Here is a 22,393-nt window from a genome sequence, read left to right as displayed (position 1 = left end):
ATATAAATATACTGCAAACACAGGCCATGTTGTTTACCAAGGCACATGATTTTCTGACACTCATTTTTTTTTTTTTTTTTTTTGAGGTACGCGGGCCTCTCACTGTTGTGGCCTCTACCGTTGCGGAGCACAGGCTCCGAACTCGCAGGCTCAGCGGCCATGGCTCACGGGCCCAGCCGCTCCGCGGAATGCGGCATCTTCCCGGACCGGGGCACGAACCCGCGTCTCCTGCATCGGCAGGCGGACTCTCAACCACTGCGCCACCAGGGAAGCCCATGATTACATTATTTTGAACAATTATATAGTTACATGAAGGCGTTAAAAACATTGTTCAATTTGACATATTTAGTTAATTGAAGTCACCATTAGGTATTTAAAATATCACTGTTTTGCTGAAGAAACCAATAATTAGCCTTGGTAAAGAAGTGGCACAATTTCTCATATGAAGACTTAATGAGTATGGCTATTTATTTATTATTTTAAAAATTTATTTATTTTATTTTTATTATTTATTTTTTGGCATTGGGTCTTCGTTGCTGCACGTGGGCTTTCTCTAGTTGCGGCGAGGGGGGCTCTTCTTTGTTGCGGTGGGCGGGCTTCTCACTGCGGTGGCTTCTCTTGTTGCAGAGCACGGGCTCTAGGTGAACGGTTTTCAGTAGTTGTGGCTCGCGGGTTCTAGAGCGCAGGCTCCGTACTTGTGGCGCACGGGCTTAGTTGCTCCACGGCATGTGGGATCTTCCCGAACCAGGGCTTGAACCTGCGTCCCCTGCATTGGCAGGCAGATTCTTAGCCACTGCACCACCAGGGAAGTCCAAGTATGGTTATTTATTAAAAAGTCATTATTTTGAGGGGAGAGAGATATCAAAACTTATTAGCATTTTTCTTAGGGACAAAGAGCAGCCAGTAACAAATACAGTACTGCTCCTTTGTTTCCCACTTTGTTTTACATGACCTTTAACACTTGGCAAACTAGTTTTACATACATTGTCTCATATGGATCTCGATACATTGCTAGGTCAAATATTATTCTCGGAAAAGAAGCTGGAAGAAAATACTTCTTTCTAACATGAATTTGGAGTTAAAAAAAAATGGATATAGACAAACTCTAGCCTTACGATATTTCTAGAGGCAGTATGTGTACTCCATTGAACCAGGTCAGCCCCACAGGGCAAGTCAACGTAGAAGCACATAAATCTAATAAGTCACCTTGGGGCTTCAAATGACAACTTGTTGGTTAGGACTGAGGAGGGCTAAGGCATTGGCTCACATACTGGAGGAAATTCAGGGAATGACAAAGGAAAGAGATTAAAGAGCTGGAGGGCTTGATTTATGAGGGAATGACTAAAATGTATCTTGCTTGCTTAGATAATGATGAAGGCTGGGGGAAGGGATGAACATACTGCGTTTACATTTCCAATACTCCTTCTTTTAGGCTCAGGGCTCTCTAGGATGTTGCATAAAAGCTTATCTAAAACAAAAACAGGTCACAAAGCTGAACAACGAAACCCCTTTTCATTTGTGCCTACTAAGAAAGGCATAATAATTAGTGACTTACATAAGAAATTAATATCAGCTTTATATGTATAGTGATTATTTTATTTTTTTAAAATTTATCTTATTTATTTATTTTTGGCTGCGTCGGGTCTTTGTTGCTGCGCGAGGGCTTTCTCTAGTTGCAACGAGCGGGGGATACTCTTAGTTGCAGTGCACGTGCTTCTCATTGCGGTGGCTCCTCTTGTTGTGGAGCACGGGCTCTAGGCACGCAGGCTTCGGTAGTTGTGGCGCACAGGCTTTGTTGCTCCGCGGCATGTGGGATCTTCCCGGTCCAGGGCTCGAACCCGTGTCCCCTGCCTTGGCAGGCGGATTCTTAACCACTGCACCACCAGGGAAGCCCTGAATAGTGATTATTTACAAAATTTACAATCCAAGATATCAAAAAACTGATACTGGAAGCCCACTACTATATAACAGAGGGGACCAAATCAGGAAAAAAAAAAAGGTATAGGCTGGTTTTTGTCATTTAAAATAAACATAGCTTTATCGAGCTGTGGAAAAAAATGTTTATGTTTAGAAATTTTATTATTTACTTTTTATTATTTAATATTAGCTATTATTAAATAGTAGAACATATTTGCAAAATTGGATTAGTTCTTCAGTCATTAAAACAGTAATACATAGGTTTTTAAATAAAGCAAAATAAAAGGAGCTTTCTGGTCTTTAATCCCCTACACCCATAGAGCAATTTAGAGTTATAATTATCTCATTTTATCCTGCAAAGACACTTCCCTGAGGTAGGTATTATGGTCATTCCTGCTTTACACATTGAGAACTAAGGTTCAAGAAGGGACTTGGTCGTGAAGCAAATCAATTCCATTTAATACAAATCTACTTACCATCTACTACTGTGTGTTAGACAAAACTCTATAATATAAAGATGAGTAAGAGTTTCTTCCCCTCACTGTAATGTTTAAATGAATATATTTCTAAAGTGAAAAACTGTTACTCCTCTGTCATATCAGGATGTCCCTTGTCCATTTCCTCTGAACTCTGGCCAGGTATGACATGTTTCTATCTAGGACTCAGGCCTGGGAACCCATGTCTGAGCTGGTTACAGAGCAGAGCAGATAGGAGTGGAAGTGGGTAGGATTTGAAAAATAGCATTATAACAGGCAGGGTCTTGCAAGTTTTCATGACTCCAGGGGGCCACAATGTTGAGTCTGGGCAAGTCAGTTAAGGCCATGGAGGGGATGGTAGCAGGACTCAGCCAGGCCACGGTCCAGGGAGGCTGGCAATAGAAAGTCAGTGAGGTGGGGTGGTGGTGGAGGGACATTTCCACTTTATCCAGAGGATATGAGCCCCCTCAGCTTGGGAACTAGGCCAAAGAACCATCACAGAAAGCTTTAAAACTAACTCCACAAGACATTAACAGGCATTTGGGGAAAAAAGTTCCCAGGTCTTTTGAGGAAAGCTGGATGAACCAAAATTAAATTGGTTTCTTCATTGGCTACTTGGGGCACTGGGAAACCACAGGTGCTGTCTATGTGCCCTGGAATATGGGTTTTTTTTCCCCCACAGAATGCATATTAAAGTGTGTAGCACAGGGAAATACAGTTGACCCCTGAATAACGTGGGGGGTTAGGGGCACTGACCCCCGTGTAGTTGAAATTCCACGTATAACTTCACAGTCAGCCCTCTGTATCTGAGGTTCTGTAACCACAGATTCAACCAACCATGGATCACATAGGACTATAGTATGTATTTATTGAAAAAAATCTGCGTATAGTGGACCTGCACAGTTCAAACCTGTGTTGTTCAAGGGTCAACTGTACTAGTTTATGAGCACCATCAATAAGAATAGGTCTTGACACTGGACCAAATGACCTCTAAGAAAACAGCCCTTCATTTCTACCCTGTCTGGAGACAGAACTGGCCTCACGGTGGTTGTGAATGGGTTTGGGCCTACAATTGCAGGTATCTTAGTCAGAAGTGGGAGGAAGACAAAACTCTAGCTGGCTCTGGGCAGCAGGTAGACTGAGTTAGCTCAGAACTACTCTCCCTTCTAGATCCTTCTGATGCCCAGAAACTGACACAGGCCTCTAGCTGAGCTCTCAACCTTCGATCTTATGCTCCTAGTATCGTAGCCTGAGCCCCTGTTCCCTGACTTAGATGATCTTCCTGCTGCTTTTCCTGTTTTAACCAACTTCTCCAAACTGGACTTCTGAAGCATCTTTATTACCATGTATATCTATATGCTCCAGAATAAGATGAAGCCCCAGGGCAGTGTCAGGCAGTCCTAGTTCCAGCATTAAATACTGTGCTTCTCTAGTTTCCATAAAATATGATCATGAACAAAGAGTCATATAAGATAATTAGGAAAAAATTCAGGGTTTCTTTCAACAGAATTGACTTTTAGATATTTTTAGAGTTTAGAGCTATTTCACTTAAAGGATTGTACAGCTATCCATATACCGTATGATAGAAAATTTCTCTATTATGAAAGGTATTTTGGTATTCATGAAATGAAAGTTAATATGAAAGCCTTTGTAATGTAGTGGAAAGAAGACCAAATTTGGAATCAAGAAATTTGAGTGTGAGCCCTAGTTATGCTGTTTGCTCCCTAGATGACCCAAAACAAATTACCTAATCTTTCTAAACATCTGTTTACTTATCTACAAATGGGGATGATTATCACTGACCTCCCAACCTCTCAAGTCCACATGAGTCTCAAATGAAACAATATATGTCAAAGTACTGTGTTAACTAAAATTCCACACAAATGTGAGCTGTTGTTGACATGAACACCGTACCTTAATGTGTACTCCTAAAGAGATGTCTACTTCTTTTTTTTCCCATAGATTTGTTTATTTTTTACTTTTGGTGGCATTGGGTCTTCGTTGCTGTGCACAGGCTTTTCTCTAGTTGCGGTGAGGGGGGCTACTCTTTGTGGGGTGCGTGGGCTTCTCATTGCGGTGGCTTCTCTTGTTGTGGAGCATGGGCTCTAGGCGCAGGGGCTTCAGTAGTTGTGGCTCGCGGGCTCTAGGCGCAGGGGCTTCAGTAGTTGTGGCTCGCGGGCTCTAGAGCGCAGCCTCAGTAGTTGTGGTGCACAGGCTTAATTGCTCTGTGGAATGTGGGATCTTCCCGGACCAGGGCTCGAACCCGTGTCCTCTGCATTGGCAGGCAGGTTCTTAACCACTGCGCCACCAGGGAAGTCCCGAGATGTCTACTTCTGATGGCCACTGTCCACAGCTGGTGCCTAAGCCTTGGATATAAACTACCTCCCACATTAATGGGGTTTCTGATTCGTCCTGAGGAATGACTGATCCCCGATCTCTATTATGTTCTCTTGATCCAAACTTGGCTGACCCTCTTGGCCATGGTGTAATCATTACACCAACTATTGACTAAGCCAATTCTCACAACTAGGGCTGGAAACTATCGCAGTCTCTTTTTAGCCAAGGAATTCTTGTATGCATGGCTGCTTGAGGAGCACGAACTCTTCCTGGCAACAAGAAGTAAATCTCACTCTAAACACAATTCTCTCCATAGTGTTTTCACTGACGGAACGCAAACATACTTCACATTCATGTTTTGAATGGTAATTGAACAAGCACAACATGAAATAAAATGACACCCTTTCTTTTGATGAAAAACAGTTCACTGCTTGTCCAGAAGAGGCTTTTTCTTTTCTTTTCTCTTGCTTTATGTTTCTTTGTTTCTGCCCTCAGAGAGGCAGAGGTTTTAATGTGATCAACTTTAGAAACTGATAAAGGGTTAAATTGTTATCACACAAAGATTCTCTTATACTAGATTTCCTCTTACACATATGTAAAATGGAATATGGGAGAAGACTGAATCATGACACCAAAATAGTCCCCCAAAACTGTTCCTTTTTTCCCCAGATTGCCACTCTGTGACATGACAGGTGCTAGACCCTTGTTAGAGAAAAGAATCATTCTGTATATAGGCAAGAAAAGAAAGTCTCTTGTGTCTGTTTCCAGAGGCCTCTTGGGCCAGGTTGGGAACAGCATTGAAAGGCTGAGGATTATGTCAAATCATACTTTTCTTGGTCCAACAATTTTGTAGGACATTGAATAATGGGTATGTAATTTACAGAAAAAGGAGTTTTCTCCTCCATATAAGACTGCTTGAAAGGGTAGATAAAGAACCATTCTTCTCTAATCCTTCCATCATAGATACAGGAACAGAAAAATAGAGTTTATCTGGGTGTAAAAATATTTGCAAATAAACCTTTGTTTTCATCAAGAAAAATCAAATGGAATCTTTCAAATGGCAAACACAGTAATTGTTGAAAGCAAAAGGTCACACTAGATTAATTTTATTGGAAAAAAAAAGAAGTGATAAAAGCTCCTTCTCCCTTTCTAAAACTAATTAAAGAAGCAGATGAAAGAACTCTGCTATGGTAAACATGCTGTTCGTTGAAGCAGGCTTCCATTTAATTTCACGCTGGGCTTGCTTAATTATTGTACAAAACACAGTTGCGAGGTTAGTAAACTTGTATGAGTACGAATGTGTGCATGGGTTTGGCTGTAGATAAAATCTTGTTGAAAAAGCAGAAAAATTTTAGTAGAAACATATTCTTACTTAGATGGAGATGGTCTTTGGGAATTTATATTACATCTAAACAAGGACTATCGTATTACTTTGTGTTTGTTCATATTTGCATTCAGGCTATCTTTCAGGGGGAAAATTCTGCATGCCTAAAACATCATGTTGAAGCATAAATATTTTGTTGTTTCTAGAGACTGGGGCTACAGATAATTAAAGTTTTGATCATTTTGCCTCTTTTAGTACTATTTGAAGTAAAAGTGACTGAAGCAACATAAAAGAGTTGTATTCTAGTCTTCGTTTTGCCACGATTTGATCACTTGTCAAACCACTTAACCTCTCTGGGTTTTAGTATTCTTTGTTTGCAACAGGCTGGGTTAGAAAACATGATTTGCTATTGTCCAATCAAATTATATTTAGAAGCTAATATATTTCTGAGGTAGAGGAAATCCAGCTCCATTTATAAATCAGCTTAGAGATAACCACACCCAGATACAAAATTCCAAATTAGAAGGAAGTACAGAACTACAATTGATGCATTTACTTTCATGACTCTTACCTTTTATCTTATAATGAGCACATTTAGGTGTCCAGGGAAATATATAACGTTGGCAGAATAATACATCATAGGCAACTTTAATGGATTTGTGTCTCACATTTACTACTTTTTAATATATACACAAGAAAGAGTTTTTAAATGCTTCATTAAAAAGCAGTTCGTGATTATACATACCTTTTAGTCTTATGTCAAAAAGATTTGTTTCTCAGGGCTTAGATATTTGCCGATGTAGTAGAAGATAATGACCAAGTACAATTTTATTCACATAGCTATGAAGTCAATTAGGTGCAAGTTGATGATTTGAGAGATGATTTTAAGCATTTCTTACCTTAATTTCCAGTACATTTTTACTGCCTATTGAGATCATCACTGGCTTTTCAAAAGGCTTAAACACAGGATTATGTACATAAATGAGATCAAAGTATTTGGAATGGATCCCATCTAACATGAAAAAGGCTTTGGTTTTCAGGGGGAGTTGTAGGTTCAGCTGTTGTAGTGAAGGAGTTGTACAGCAGATTATCTCCGAATTAGAGCGATGCTGACATGCCTATAGTAAAACACAATTATCCACTGTAAACAGAACATAGCTTGACAACATCAATAGCAACTTTCACATTTCACTGTTTCAGACAATCAATTGAAAATGTACAATTTTGAAAAAAATCTACATTTAACTTCCTAATGTTGAAGAACACATTTCTGGAAACATGACAGATGTGATTCTCTAAACAACACTGTCTTTTTTTTTTTTTTTAACATCTTTATTGGAGTATAATTGCTCTACAATGGTGAGTTAGTTTCTGCTTTATAACAAAGTGAATCAGCTATATGTATACATATATCCCCATATCCCCTCCCTTTTGAGCCTCCCTCCTACCCTCCCTATCCCATCCCTCTAGGTGATCACAAAGCATCGAGCTGATCTCTCTGTGCTATGCAGCAGCTTCCCACGAGCTATCTATTTTACATTTGGTAGTGTATACAGGTCACCTTATTAGTGTGTTTTAAGCTATCAATTACTGAGTGCCAGGTCCTGTGCAAAACACTTTAGTACAAGGTTGGTCTCATTTGATTCTCACAATAATCCTATGAGGTAGGTGCTACGATTACACACATAATTACAGATGAAGAAACTGAGCTTTGCAAGCTGATGTCATCAGACCAGGTCACACAGCTCTGAGTGGCAAAGCAGGGAACATAAATCCTAGGCCACTGACCCTAAAATTCACATAACTCCCACACTGGATGGCTTCTGGCTCACTTTGTATTCTCTACTGATAAATCTTTTCCTATGCTATTTTACAAAGGCTCTGTTATTATTATTTCATGCCCTTTCATCTCTCATTTCAAATCTTCCTCTTTGTAATTCTGATTTATAGAAGTTTGGAAAATGTGGTTTCCTCTTGATTGTGCTTAGACCAAACCACCAACACAAAGTGGCACATTTAAGGTTAAATGTTTGCATTTTTTCCCCCAAGGAAAAGACAAACAAGCAACAACATCCCTCATATTTCCTTTTCTTTGACAAGTAGAGTTGGAGATAAAACAATTACTTATGCCCACAATAGAAAAAGGACTCAGGATATACATAAAAAGCACAAACAAAATTGGATATTTGATATTTTCTTTTAAAAATAATTTAAAAAATTATCCTACATTAAAAAATGTGTTCTATAAGCAGATAAAGAAAACTGATAAATAGATATAATATGAATAAAATATTACTTAGTTTTGTATCAAATCCATATTATAATGCTAAAAGCTATTCTATCATCTTGAAAGAAAGGAAATGAACAATTTTACTGCTATTACGGTAATTCTCTACGTAACAAGAAATTTGAAAACTATACAATAAACTGCTGGCTTCTGGGACATAATGCATATTAACAAATTAATATGCATTTTGTTAAGAAGGTGATTAGTATTTTTATTTTAAAATATTTGAGTTCGTTAGGCTTAAAAATTATTGTGGCTGGATTGGTATATCTAAGTCAAACCTGACTAAGAGTTTTTCTCTGTTAAATAATGAATGGGTTCAATTCATCATGGTCAGCTTCAAATTCTATAAGAAGCAGGGAACATGGAAGGAACACACGTCTCTTTAAGAGGTTTTTCACAAACAATAGTCAAACAGACCCACTGAATTTTTCATTTCTGTCCAATTTGAATGCATTGTTCTATTGTACTAATATGTTTGTGGCTAAAATAAGAGAAGTTTACATTTCCAGATATGTAAACAGATAAGATTTAAATCTTCTACCATTGTTTGAATCTTCCTTGGCACATCTAGGAGGTTTTAATAACTATTTGATTACAAATGAATGAATGATGCCATATGTCATCATAATGCTGGTGAGGAAGAAGGAAGAAAACTTAGCCATTATTTCAGTAACGCAGGCTCGGTGTGAATTAGATAAACTAATAAGTTCTCAGATTTCTACTTTAAAAAGTCACATGCCAACACCAAAGAGGGTTACTGTTATTTTTATAGGTTAATGAAAAATTGCTATGCCTGGCTGTGGAGAACCGATGTCCTTTAAATTAATAGCGGCGGTATTCTAACTTTGTTTGTGGCCATGTGCAGGGATTGGTTTCAAAGCTCTCTACTTCATACGGTGACTCCCTGGAGTACAATCTCTCAGAAATATTATAAAAATCTAATAATACTCTTTAGAGGTGATGCAATGTGGCTGATTGAGAAGGTCAAGAAAAATCTCATTTGAGATGACCTTATTGTTTGGTGATTTGGCTTGACATTTTTAGCCCCAAATTGGTTTTTGTAATTAAAGCACACTGTGGTCTTAGCCTTCACAAAATATTGGATGGGAATCTAAAAGGAAGTGCTGTAATTCAATCTATTGCCTCCCCAGTTAAGCCCCTGCTTGAGAGGGGGCACTTAGAACTTTCATTCTAAGTTGCGTGTACAAGTCCAACTAGATTATGGATATTTTATATCAAAGAAAAACAACAAAAATATGAAATCTTTGTAAATAACTCCAACCTTCCTAAGGTCTGAAGTAAAACTACCATTTTCATGTGATGTCCCAAAATTGTTAGAGCACAAAATAGGTCAATCACTTTTAAGGAGGAATTCAGTTAAATTCTGATTGACCTTGCAAATAAAAGAAAAAAGGTGGAGAAATACCAAACAACATACACAATCTAGGACATAAATATTCTAACGGTCTTTCTCATTATTTGATAACATGCTAACCAAGGCACAAGAGGAATGGTAAGAAGCAGGGATGTGTAAGAAAACACTGTACCACGTAGGAAGACAAGGATGCTGTGGCAAGATTAGAGGCTTTACCCAAGGGTTTTATTAGAGCAAAAGGGTTGATGTTCTATGGGATATTAAAAAAGGGGGGATAGGGAAATGCAATGGCCTGAATGATTGCATCCTCCCCAAATTCATATGTTGGAAGCCTAATCCCCAGTGTGACTGTATTTGGAGATGGGGCCTTTGGGAGGTAAGTAGGTCATGAGAGTGAAGTTCTCATGATGGAGTTAGTGCCCTCATAAGAAGAGACACAAGAGATCTTGCTGCCTCTTTCTTTCACCTCCATGTGGGGATACAATGAGAAGATAATCATCTGCAAACCAGGAAGCAGGCCCTCCCCAGACAGCCAGATCTGCTGGCACCCTGGTCTTGGACTTACCAGCCTTCAGAACTGTGAGAAATAAATGTTTGTTGTGTAAGCCACCCAGTCTATGGTATTTTTGTTATAGCAGCCTGAACTGACTAAGACAGGGAATGACGTGGTTTGCCCTTGTACTGACTGTCTTTAAAAAACACTGCCTCAAGTTGATAATCATTATTTGTGTCTAAATATTATGTGTGTGTGTGTGTGTGTGTGTGTGTGTTTTATAATGTTAGCCTGAGACTAGATAATTTTAGTTGTTGTATAAAAAATACTATTTGACCCATGCTGCAAGGAAGATAACTAGCAAACATTAAAGGCAAAACTGAAATGTCTCTGCTACCCTGAAAGCTGGTGGCAGAAGCAGAGATGCTGAGCTCTAAGCACAACTATCACTCAGAGGACTTACCACTGTAAAGTTCCTTCCTGCTTCGTGCACATTTATTACCATCCTCAGGATACTAACTGAATTCAGGTTTTTTCCAACACCTGTTATTGTGCTCCCACCACTGGCAAAATAAAATAGGAAAATAGCAATATTGAGAGGTTCTTTCTCTATCAAGTATTTTAAGAGAGAAATTAAATTAAATCACATGTACTGACTGCAAGTTATAGCCACAGCCAAAGTCAAATGAAAGTTCAGTGGTAGTTTTTCTTTGGCAATAACTTATTTAACTTGAAAATGTTTTAAAAGTTCATATTTCATAAGCTGAAGAAATGTATTTGTCTTTTTATTCACAAAATATGCAAAAGAAATATTTTTTCCTGTCTGAAAAAAATACAAAGGAAAAATGAACTTAACTGTTGTTGCTAGACTGATAGAATTAACAGAAACAAGGCAGACTGAATTGGGTCCAATGAGATATTGATTCAGAGGGAGTCTGGTATAGGGAAAAGCTGTGTGTAAAGTAGGCAGGGCAAAAATACACTGAAGAATGAAGAGAAAAAGGTGATTCCACTTTTAGGCACTAAGGTTAGTATAGAATTAAAATGTACATAATATAAGTGCATAAATATCAAAACTATGATGTCCAGCTAAACTGTTTTAATGAAATCTATTTAGAATAGGATAAAATGGCATGAACTAGCACTGATAAGGTCAAATTGTACTCAGAGCCTGAATGTAGTTTTCACTCCCGAATTGGAAAGGTAGCCTTCAAAAAAAATGCAACAGTATCAAATCCAGAGACAAAACTGTCTTCCTTTTGACTATTTGACAGCCAGTCATACTCATGTTCATTATTTTCTTATACCCATCAGAAGCTTTTACTTACCTAACAAAAGATTTGGTGGGATGTATTTCATAGACAATGGGGTCTTCCCGGTAAATGAAGCTGTTCATCTCTCGGTTGGCTAAGTCAATTTTCAATTTAATAGGAAACTCAGTTGGAGTGCTTTGGGCTGGGGTATAACATTCGAGAATACTATCTGAAACACTGAACAAAAAAATTAAGAAAATGGACCTTTGCTATTAGAGACACACATATATTAGAATTATATACATAAATCAAAAGGGTATCAGTCAGTGGCTCCTAAGTGGGAATTTTCTGATGTGGTCTAGAAAAAAACTCTTTCTAATCTAGAAATTGTAGTCAATTTACAATTGACTGGATCCCAAACTTAGGTCATCCTTGACTTAGAAATATTTGGGATTTTAAGCAATTTTAAAGTATCCTTTTGGCACTTGATTAAACTGAGCTCTCCCAAATCTAAGAAGCAGAAACATAACTTCCTAATCCAATCTCCCTCATGCTTCTCACTCCCCAAAGTGATCGGACCTAACTGTAAATCTTGATGGAAATGTTTATCTTAATTTATTGTCAATTACCAGAATCTCACAGTTTATAGCATAGGTGGGATACTAAGCATAACAATAAAGAAGGTGTATGGGAAGACAAAACTTAAAAGTGGAATTAATAAATCATAAGGGAAGGGTAGAAAAATCAGCAAAAAGGAGTAGATGGATTTGGGAAGAGAAAGTTTTGTAAGATGGAGAGTAAATAATAAACATCTTGATTTTTCGTCACAAAAGAAGAACAATCTTTTCTTGATTTGTTAGGTATACATATTAATCCGTCTTGACTGATGCAACAAAAAATAAACTACAACACCTTTTTAAAGTACATGTTTTTCCACCAATTGAAATGTGTCTAGAATTTCCACTGTTTAGGTGCTTTCCAGTTAATGTAAGTAAAGTGCCACCAGTTTTAGGACCATAACTTGGAGAAATACTTGTTATTATAGGATCCTGAATGAGAGATAGAAACAAAACAAAATAACTTGTTAATTTTATAACTCTAAGTAGATTAAGTAATAATTAAATATCCTAGTTCATGAGAAAATTAATGCCTAGACTTACCACATAGGAAAATGTACTATAATGTACGGTCCCTCGACTGTTTGAAATAACTATGGACATATTGAAATGTTCATTCATTGCAGGACCAACTGTGCATTTCAACCTGAAAAAACAAAGTTTTATATGTTATAAATCCAAAGGCATTTTCTGGGTTGGCTGTTTTATATTATGGGCCATTATCTCTAAACAGTGAGCTGACTACTCTAAATAGCAAGCAGAGTTTACAGGTAAGCATTAGAATTGAAAATTGCATAATTCTGTTTCTGTACTATTATGCTAAACTTTATACTGACTGTCTCGTATTATTCATACAGACAAAACAGGAAATGTTAAACCTCATCAATGCAGACCTCACCAATTGAAAAGTTCATTATAATATAATAATATACAATTATAGGCATAATGTTTGGCATACTTAAGATGGAGAGATGGTGCTTCAACAGCATATGAAACAATGGGCTGATTACAACTAAGCAGAATCTCTTCTTTAAATTATGTCAAAAGATAACATTTCGGGCTTCCCTGGTGGTGCAGTGGTTGAGAGTCCGCCTGCCGATGAAGGGGACACGGGTTCGTGCCCCGGTCTGGGAAGATCCCACATGCTGCGGAGCGGCTGGGCCCGTAGGCCGTGGCTGCTGAGCCTGCGTGTCTGGGGCCTGTGCTCCGCAACGGGAGAGGACACAACAGTGAGAGGCCCGCGTACCGCAAAAAAAAAAAAAAAAAAGATACATTTCTGGGTTACACGTGTTTATTTAAGTTACTTAAAAAATGATGAAATTGTGATAGGCTTTCCACAGAATTATTTTTGAATTAGTAATCTTATTATAATCCTAAAAAGTATAAATATAATTTGTTTTATTAAATAACTTTTTTAAAAAAAATTATTTTTTTATATAGCAGGTTCTTATTCGTTATCCATTTTATACATATTAGTGTATACATGTCAATCCCAATCTCCCAATTCATCCCACCACCACCACCTCCCCTGCCACTTTCCCCCGCTTGGTGTCCATACATTTGTTCTCTACATCTGTGTCTCTATTTCTGCCCTGCAAACAAAAGAGGATGAATTATGTTTCACTTTTACAGGCTCTAATTTACAATGCAATGAGCAAGAACTTACAAGGGGGATTTCTAGAATGAATTTGTTTTGCCATTAAGCTAAACAAGTGTGACATTATTTGATGTTTTGGCCTCTGTAAAATGAGTAGATTTAGATCTTTGTATAACCCTGAAAGGAATTCTACTAGGTATAAAATAACCACTTGAAAGAATAGGTTCAACTATAAAACTTTAAATGTTTGGTTGTTGTTACTACATAACTAAAAATTTCTGGGTTCTCTGTTCATTATGGGATTCAGATCTTATAGCAGTTACATGTAGAATACAGTAGAACAGGAACAGGTCTTGAATCATGAGAGCTGAGTTTGAAGGCCTGTTCAGCTCTTACCCTCTGGATTACCTCTGCTAATCTACACTCCACCTTTCTGAACATCTTTGTAAAATAGGGATAACATTGCTATTTCCCAAGATTTGGGAATTGTTATATGAGATACACTCCCTCCATTACAGTGCCAATAAATATCAGGTAAATATAAATTTAAACTTATCATAAACAACAAGTCTCAAAAGTGTGATTCAGCTGCTTCATTACATTTCTGAGGTTTAGAAAGTGAATTTAGAAGAGAGGGTCCATATTGAGTGGTTTCTGATTTTTATAGAAAAAGCTGTTTGAGACTCTCTTTATTTGAAGACTTTAAAGATGGAACGACCCCAAACAGTGCTATTCTTTCAAATCTACTCAATTTCTCAAGAGTTGTTACAAAAATACTTGAAAAACTCCCAGATGCTAGATTCTTCTTTTCTTCACCTGAGTAATGTCACCTTTCTTCTTCCGTAATCCTGGTGAGTAAACAGTTTTAAAAACAAAACAAATCCTCAAGGGGAGTGATGGGCCAAGACCCTTTTTAACTCAAGAGATAGACATTTGGGGAGAGTTTTACAAGATTCATTCAAAGACAAAACCCGTTTTCCAAGCACACCCTGGCTAAGCGATTTCATGTCCTTACATGTTTATCGTGCTCTCACTTAAGGTCAAGGTGCAGCTCTCATTTCCAAGGAGAACTTTGGTTTTCTTCAAGTCAAATTTATTATTCCTCTTGAATCCAAAGTCCCAGCCACATATGGTCAGCGTTGTCCCTCCTTCAAGGGGGGCACTAGTTGGGAAAACCTATGAGGACAATATAGAACTTAAAAAAACCCAGTATATTATTATCTTTCATAGGTGTGGAAAACAAAGAAACAAACAAACAAAATATGTATACTCAAAGAGTTTGAAATCCTTCCCTTCCCCCATTATCTAAAAAAAAATGAATTTTCACTATAGGAAAAAGGGTCACAAATTTCAGAGAATCTGGAACAAACATTAAAACTATCTGACAGGCTGATGAAGCAAGCTGTTTTCAGGAGATCCAGAGATGGGAAGGAGAGCAGATTCAGCCTGGGTGGGGATGAAGGGCCCTCTTGGGCATAGACACACTTTGGGCCTAGACTTTTACATGCTTATAACCCCTCCATGGGCCTTCAGATTGAACTCTGATCAAAACTCCTTTACAGGCCCTAGAAGCCAAGCCCTAATATATGCCTTGGTCTGTATGCCAGGTGGGTGTGTGCTACATTCATGTTGCTATGGTATTCCCCACCCAGAGGAGAAAGTCACACAGTAAAAATACCTCTTTCTGCACCCAGTGTTTTCATAGCTGCATTTATCAGCTATCGTAATATCAACCACATATATGATATTCAATACATATCTGCCATTCATTCATTCACTCACTATAAATCATCTACTGCAGGCCAGGTATCAACAAATGAATAAGTGAACCCATTCCTTTATACTTAATTCACATTTATTACTAATCTGTCACTTTTATTTTTTCTTTAAATATGGTCACTATTTGATATATACCAGCTGGTTAGTTGACAAACTAAATGATGTAATATTTAATATATTCAATATATTATTTCTATTAGAAGTACATAAAAACAGAATTGGAGAGCCCCACATGAGATCTGTATTGTAGCAATGTTTCTAATTATCTCCCTTGGCATCACCGTACATCTCATTTCTAGGACTGACTTTTTTTCCTCAGGCTCAGTATTAAATAAGTAATAGCTTCCTTTTATTATTGCAGGCTCATCTTTGGTGTATTAAAAGTAAAACCTGGGCCTCCTTGGTGGCGCAGTGGTTAAAGAATCCGCCTGCCAATGCAGGGGACACGGGTTCGAGCCCTGGTCCGGGAAGATCCCACATGCCGCAGAGCAACTAAGCCCGTGCTGCACAACTGCTGAGCCTGCGCTCTAGAGCCCGTGAGCCACAACTACTGAGCCCATGTGCCACAATTACTGAAGCCCACGCGCCTAGAGCCCGTGCTCCGCAACAAGAGAAGCCACTGCAGTGAGAAGTCCGCGCACCCCAACAAAGAGTAGCCCTGCTCGCGGCAACTACAGAAAGCCCGCACACAGCAACGAAGACCCAACACAGCCCAAAAAAAAAAAAGTAAAACTTGAATTCATTAATGAAAATTTGGCAACTGTGATATAAGATAGCATTAGGCTCTTATGAAGTCTATACAACAACTATTCTTAGGCTAAAACTATTAAAACAAAACAAGTTTCTATGTTGAAAATAAGCTTCTCCTCAGCAGCAGCTTTGTGACAATTGAGAAAGGAAATGCTCTTTTGGGGGGACATATTGTAAATTGTGCTGTAAAGTACAATGGTGGGAAAACACAGCACCGCTACAGAGGCAACTCAAAAGCCAGTAAAGGTATCTGCTAAAGACAAGTTAGTGAAAGTGTAAAAGTGATTCTTTTACAATTTAGAAGAGCTTTTAGCAAAATACAAATTTGCAAACATTCCCTTCCCTCCCAAGTAAATGACCACAAACCAAAGTCACACCCTTGTTGCCAAACCCCTTCAAAAGTCTTAGCTTAATGCCCTTACAATAGCTATTTTACCCATGAAATCCATTACACAGTTGTGCCTTTCATGAAAACTTACTTCGCCCCTGTCTAGCCAAATGAGAACTGCTAGAAAAAAAAATATCTGTTTATTATTATGTTAGAAATCCAGGAGGAGGAAAAAAAGACATCTAACCCTCCAGGACTCTCTTCAGCCTGAGGCAGTCACACAGCTGCTGTTTCCTCTTTTAATGAGGAGTCTTGCCCACTGAAAAGAGCCCAAGGCTGATGTTGGCCTGATCCCCCTGTCTGGATTCCCCCCTTTCTATGTAAAAATTGAAGTCTGTCACTCCACATTCATCATCACTTTCTACATATAAGGCAAAGCGATTGGGTGATGATTTCAGAAAGACACGGAGAGTTGTTTGGTTGGTGTGCTGGCAACAGAAAGAGATACTATAAAACCTCTGCTAGATCATCAGGATTTGAAAAGCCAGCTCTACTTAGCTTTCCTCTCCTGGCTGAAATATTAGAGGGGGGCATCTGAGCTTTTCTGCCTTAGCTTATGGGGTAACGTTCACTCTTCCAGGGGAAAAGGAAGGATGCAGTCTTGGACTACACACCCTTGGACAGAACCAACAATGCGCTGGCAAACTCTGAGTTATCCTGAGGGTAGAGAAACTCTGTGAGAAGGAAATGAGTGTCCGGCATAAAGCCACAGAGGCTGTGTCTGGATATGGTAGAGCTAGCCACAAAAGTAGCTACTGTCCTTTCACAGGTGAAAATGATTTAAATGATCATATTTTCAAAACCCATTAGGATATACATGAGAAAGTTAAAACAACACCACTACCACCAAAAACTTTGGAAAATTAAAATTTGTCTCTTCAGTAAATGTCACAAATATATTGGTGGCAGTATATTGCAGGCGTGAGATAAGATATCTCAGGTCCCTCATTAGATATCACTGTTGCTTCTTATCTGAGTCTTCTGAGCAATTAATAAACTGTTTTATTGTCTCACTGGGACTGAACTCTAATCCTACAAGAATGACAGTTTTATCCTAATAAATTCAGAATATATTGGAAAGTGCTCTTCCTTTTCTGAAGCATTTTTCATTGCTCTCTAAGTACAAGATCAGATAACATGTTTGAAACAAAATAATGGGCTTGCAATCCTGAAATATTTCATATGTGGAACTGCAAAGAATTTCAGCCACTGAACATCATGTACCTTGAAAAGCAGATTGACTTAACATTTATTGGAAAGTGAAACTCTACACATTAGCTGGGTTTTGTGCCTGCAGCGTTTAAGACAGATAAGAAAAAGATGAATAATCTGTCTTATTTTTTGCAGTAAGAATGCTAAATGTCATGCTCTAGTGCAGCATGAAATCTTCCTAACAACTATGAACCGAAAGGGATTTATGGACTCAGCTGCATTACGTTTTTTCTAACTGTAGTACCCAAGCCTCAGTGAATCGCGCAGGATGCAGTCCAACCTTTTAAAAATTTCCAGCTAGAGTGCTGGAGTTAGGGAAGGTGTGGGGTTGGGGTGGGATTCAAATATTATGGGAGATTCTCTGGTTCTAGAAAATTCTAAAATATTTACTGTTTTTAACCATTTTAATATAGCTTTCATTACTAATAAAAGGAAGTACATGGGTCAAAATTAAATGTTTCATTTGTACAAGTTCTTAACATGCTCTTTATTTAAAACATCAGCTTGGCTGTTTTTGAAATGAAATTGTGATTTAGTTGCACACACACACACACACACACACACACACACACACACTCCCCATATCTCTTTCATGGAATAGCTGGATTCAGAGGTCTGGTGTCTCAAATTGCCACGGCTACGTGTTTTAAAACGTATAAAACTGCATGTGGTTTTTAAAAGCATATTAAACACACAAAAAGTGCATAAATAATACAGTATAGATTTAAATTTGTTTTCTTAATATCTCCTAGTTTATTCTCGAGCTGATCAAGCTAAGTCTTAATAACTGTGTAACACCTAACATACAATGATTTGGTTTAAAACCCAGTCACCCGGTACAAATCTTTCCCCAAACCGTAGCTAAATGAAAACAGCCATGCTCTTGGGGGTGGTTCCTGTTCTGACTCGTACACTTTGTTTACTTGGGCTTGAACCAAGCGACCGACCAAGACCTTTAACTTGAATCTTTCACAGGAACCACTTAGTACTAAGTCCAACTGTTCCACATGCAGGCAGAGAAAATATACACTGGGTCCTCACCAGGGAAGTAGCTTCAAGCAAAATGTGTCTGGATCAAGAAAAAAATTTAAAAAAATTGCCATGAAGATTTTCATAGTGCCAAACACATGCTTAAGTAAATAAGGCAACAGAGAGTTAGAGAGTGTGGCTACAACGTCATGGCTGAAGTCCACTTCTAGAAGCTCAGTTCTCTAAGAGCAGGAGGCACTTCTGTCTTGTCTGGGACTGTATCTCCCCATTGTCTAGAAGAGTGTCAGCTGTGTGGTATGCACTCAATAAATGTTTTTGGAATGGATTAAATAATGAATTGGCTTACAGAGTATAGAGGTTACTGTAGTCATCAGCTGTGCTTTTACTTCTCTTCCAGGAACTTTGAGAGAAGGCACACAGTCACCCATTTGTCCACCATCCACTTGCTTCCCACCTTGCCCTGAGAGGTAACCTCTAGACTCATCAGTGATGAGACAGCCATCATCTATGTGTCAGACAGAACGAAACCTCCTGTTTTGCCTGCTCCAGCATGGCTGGGATCTCTAGCTTGCACGGTCCAGGTTAGGGTTCTGGATTATGCCATGAGTGGATCCCCGTGTGTGATGAAGGCTCATGCATGGGCACCTGGTAGATAAAGCAGCTGGTGAGGAATCAGAGAATGGGCAGGCCAGAAGGGAACAGCTCCCAGTGTGAGGAAATGGAGAGCAGTATTGCTCTCTAGCCACCACTCTTTTATTCACATAGCACTAAGGGAGAGCAACTGCCCAAGGAGAGTGTGAAGCAAGCACTTCAAGTGCAGGGCCTAGGGGCATGTGCCCAAACACCACTCTAAAGGAAAAACCTGGGGGGTAGGATTTCCCTGGTGGTCCAGTGGTTAAGACTCTGTGCTTCCAATGCAGGGGGCGTGGGTTTGCTCCGTGGTCAGGGAACTAATATCCCACGTGCCACGTGTTGCGGCGAAAAAGAAAAAGAAAAACGTGGAGGGAGATGGTGCTTGGGCTGATGGCTCACAGTTAAATGAATACATTAATTTTTGAATTTTTCCACCAATGGGATTTATGATTTCCAAAAAACACACATGACAGCTGACAGAGACTTCTACCTTGTAGATTGTAGGCAGACAGGTCTCTTGAGTCCATGTTCCACCAGGGCATTCCTCCAATCGCACACATTTATCATGGCACCAGCCACACTGCACAAAGGAAGGGGCGGAGAGGCACTGACTGCAGGACTGGAAATGTTCACAGCCCAAGCCATTCAGTGGGATCTTGGTGATCTGTGAAGACAAGTGATGGAAAGAGCTTCCAGAGGGTTTTTTTGTTTGCTTAATAAAAACTAAATACATCGAAGACACATATAAATATAATTTTACAGAGTCTGACAGGGATAGCACCTATGTGTGCTAATCGTAATAATGCTTACGTGATTAAAATAAAAAAAACAAATTTCTTCCTTCCTTCCACTGTTGGTGCATATGTGATAAAAGTTACCATTACTGTCCAGTGAACACAAGCATTACCATGCAATATTAGAGGTCCTATTTATTGGGACATTTTGCTCTGTCTGAGATGATTTTATTTTTATTATTTTATTAAAAAATTTTTATTGGCGTATAGTTGACTTACAATGTTGTGTTAGTTTCTGCTGTACAGCAAAGTGAATCAGTTATACATACACATATATCCACCCTTTGTTTGATTCTTTTCCCATATAGGTCATTACAGAGTATTGAGTAGAGTTCCCATGCTATATAGGTCTTTATTTTCTATTTTATATATAGTAGTGTGTATATGTAAATCCCAATCTCCCAATTTATCCCTCAAGAGTATAAATTAAGCTGCTGGAAAACACACTTGAAGCCCGGGGAAATTCTAAGTAGGTTTACATATCATTCTGGCATCAAAATGTACCTCCTCTCAGAGAAAAGGGATTACTGGCCAGTGTCAGATTCCAAGGTACACTTCAGGGTTTATCTGCCCGCACTAGAGTTCTGCCCTTAGGGCTGTAATTCTCATTCTGCGTGTTTGTTCTTCTCATTGAGAAATAGAGGACAAAAGGAGAAGTTCACATCATGAAGAGGACCTAACATAGGTCCAATCTTCCCCGAGTAAAAATTTAATTTGATTTCAGAAGATCTCTGGAATACTCAGGAAAGAACTTGATAGAAGAGAGGCGAATTCAGACGAAGAGAGAAGTTAAAAAGGACCAGATGACACTGGCTGTAAATATCCACTGAGGAGGAACCACATTCATGGAACCTCCCTGGGGAACAGGGCTTACCTTCTTCCCAGTGACAACGAGTGTATAGCCATTTTGGTTTAGCGGGTTCTCCACAATTGCTTCAGGAGACACAGGGTGGGAATCCAGGAGAAAATTCACGTGTGGGGTTAATGATCCTGATCGAGAAACCACAACCTGAGGAACAAACCAGAAAGCACCCTTAGTCCAATAAGCTCAGTTTAAATATACTGTCAGGGGAAAATGTGGACGATAATGGTAATACCAGATTAGACGAGCTCATGGGTGTTTGAACTATAGGCCCAACAGTTCATCTCACTGTAAATCAATATGACATCTTCTAATCTCCTGCCTTGAAGACAATTCATCTGCACCCCCAAGACAGAGTTTTGCCTATTATCTTTTAATGATTTCTAGGGAAGGAGATCTTCCAGTCAATCAGCCAGCACATGCAGACAAATCCTCATGATTGTATTGGGAACTGGAAGAGCCAAGCACAGAAGACCTCCTTTATGCTACAAGGATACTGGATTATTTTTTTAATGTAGTCTCCTGACTCACCCCACTGAGCAGCTTCCCTTGATGTAATGGAAAGGGTAGTGAATGGGAAGTCTGGAGACCTGGATTTGGTTCCAGCTTTGCTATTCTTAAGCCATATGTATAGATCTTTTGAGGTCAAAATAGGCCCTCAGCTAACTTAGAAATGGTGTGCTGTCATTTCTTACAGACCATTGTCCCATCATACTTTTTTACTTTGATTATAACTAAAGTTCTGCTTCTTGGCCTGGTGTTACAATAAGGCCTGATGGTTTTAACAATGCCTTGGAAATGAGGTTTGATGACTGGTGTGATTCTTGCTGTTAGGTATTTCTAATTTGGGATGGTTCTCAGTTATATAATTTCCATCTGCCCAGCTGCTAGAACCCAGTAATAATGAAGTCCAGGTATAAAATCAGATGACTATCTGAGATGAACACTCAGACTATAGGAGAGTTTAGGAGCACTCAGAGGGACTCTCATTCTTAAATAGGGCATAAGGTTGTATCTACAGGAGGGTACAGGAGGCTGAGCATAGCTCTGGGCTTGGAATTGACTTTGTGAAATTGCCTGACATCCAAATACCCTTTTACATTTCACTGAAAGTGCGTTTATTTGCCATGTGTTTGAAATCATGGGACAAACGTGGGCAGCTGTGAGATTCGGATTAAATAATAAATAACTACTCCTTCTACCTCAGCTTTCTTATCCATAAAACGGGAATGAACTGCGTAGTACTCTAACAAACACACAACATACAAATGTTTTGGGGAACCAGTAGTAAATTTTTTCTTCAGTA

At 38.8% G+C, this 22,393-nt stretch overlaps 1 protein-coding gene across 4 annotated transcripts in view; it reads right to left on the bottom strand.

The window, feature by feature from the left end:
- Positions 1-22,393, bottom strand: part of MET (MET proto-oncogene, receptor tyrosine kinase) — a 129,206-nt gene that overhangs the window by 27,087 nt on the left and 79,726 nt on the right. For 2 of the 4 annotated variants that reach the window (XM_019925018.3, XM_019925000.3), the window contains 8 exons: positions 21,100-21,234; positions 19,922-20,095; positions 14,695-14,855; positions 12,626-12,728; positions 12,378-12,514; positions 11,541-11,702; positions 10,676-10,775; positions 6,954-7,172 (listed from right to left, as the gene is read on the bottom strand). In XM_019925018.3, coding sequence (XP_019780577.2) covers positions 6,954-7,172; positions 10,676-10,775; positions 11,541-11,702; positions 12,378-12,514; positions 12,626-12,728; positions 14,695-14,855; positions 19,922-20,095; positions 21,100-21,234 — 1,191 coding nt within the window. The remainder of the gene's footprint in view (positions 1-6,953; positions 7,173-10,675; positions 10,776-11,540; positions 11,703-12,377; positions 12,515-12,625; positions 12,729-14,694; positions 14,856-19,921; positions 20,096-21,099; positions 21,235-22,393) is intronic. The other 2 variants (XM_019925013.3, XM_033863173.2) reach the window with 2 other exon arrangements.

The sequence above is a fragment of the Tursiops truncatus genome, chromosome 9, assembly GCF_011762595.2.
Source record: "Tursiops truncatus isolate mTurTru1 chromosome 9, mTurTru1.mat.Y, whole genome shotgun sequence".
Lineage (NCBI taxonomy): Eukaryota > Metazoa > Chordata > Mammalia > Artiodactyla > Delphinidae > Tursiops > Tursiops truncatus.
The sequence above is the reverse complement of the archived record's forward strand: the minus strand, read 5'-3'. Positions and strand labels throughout refer to the sequence as shown.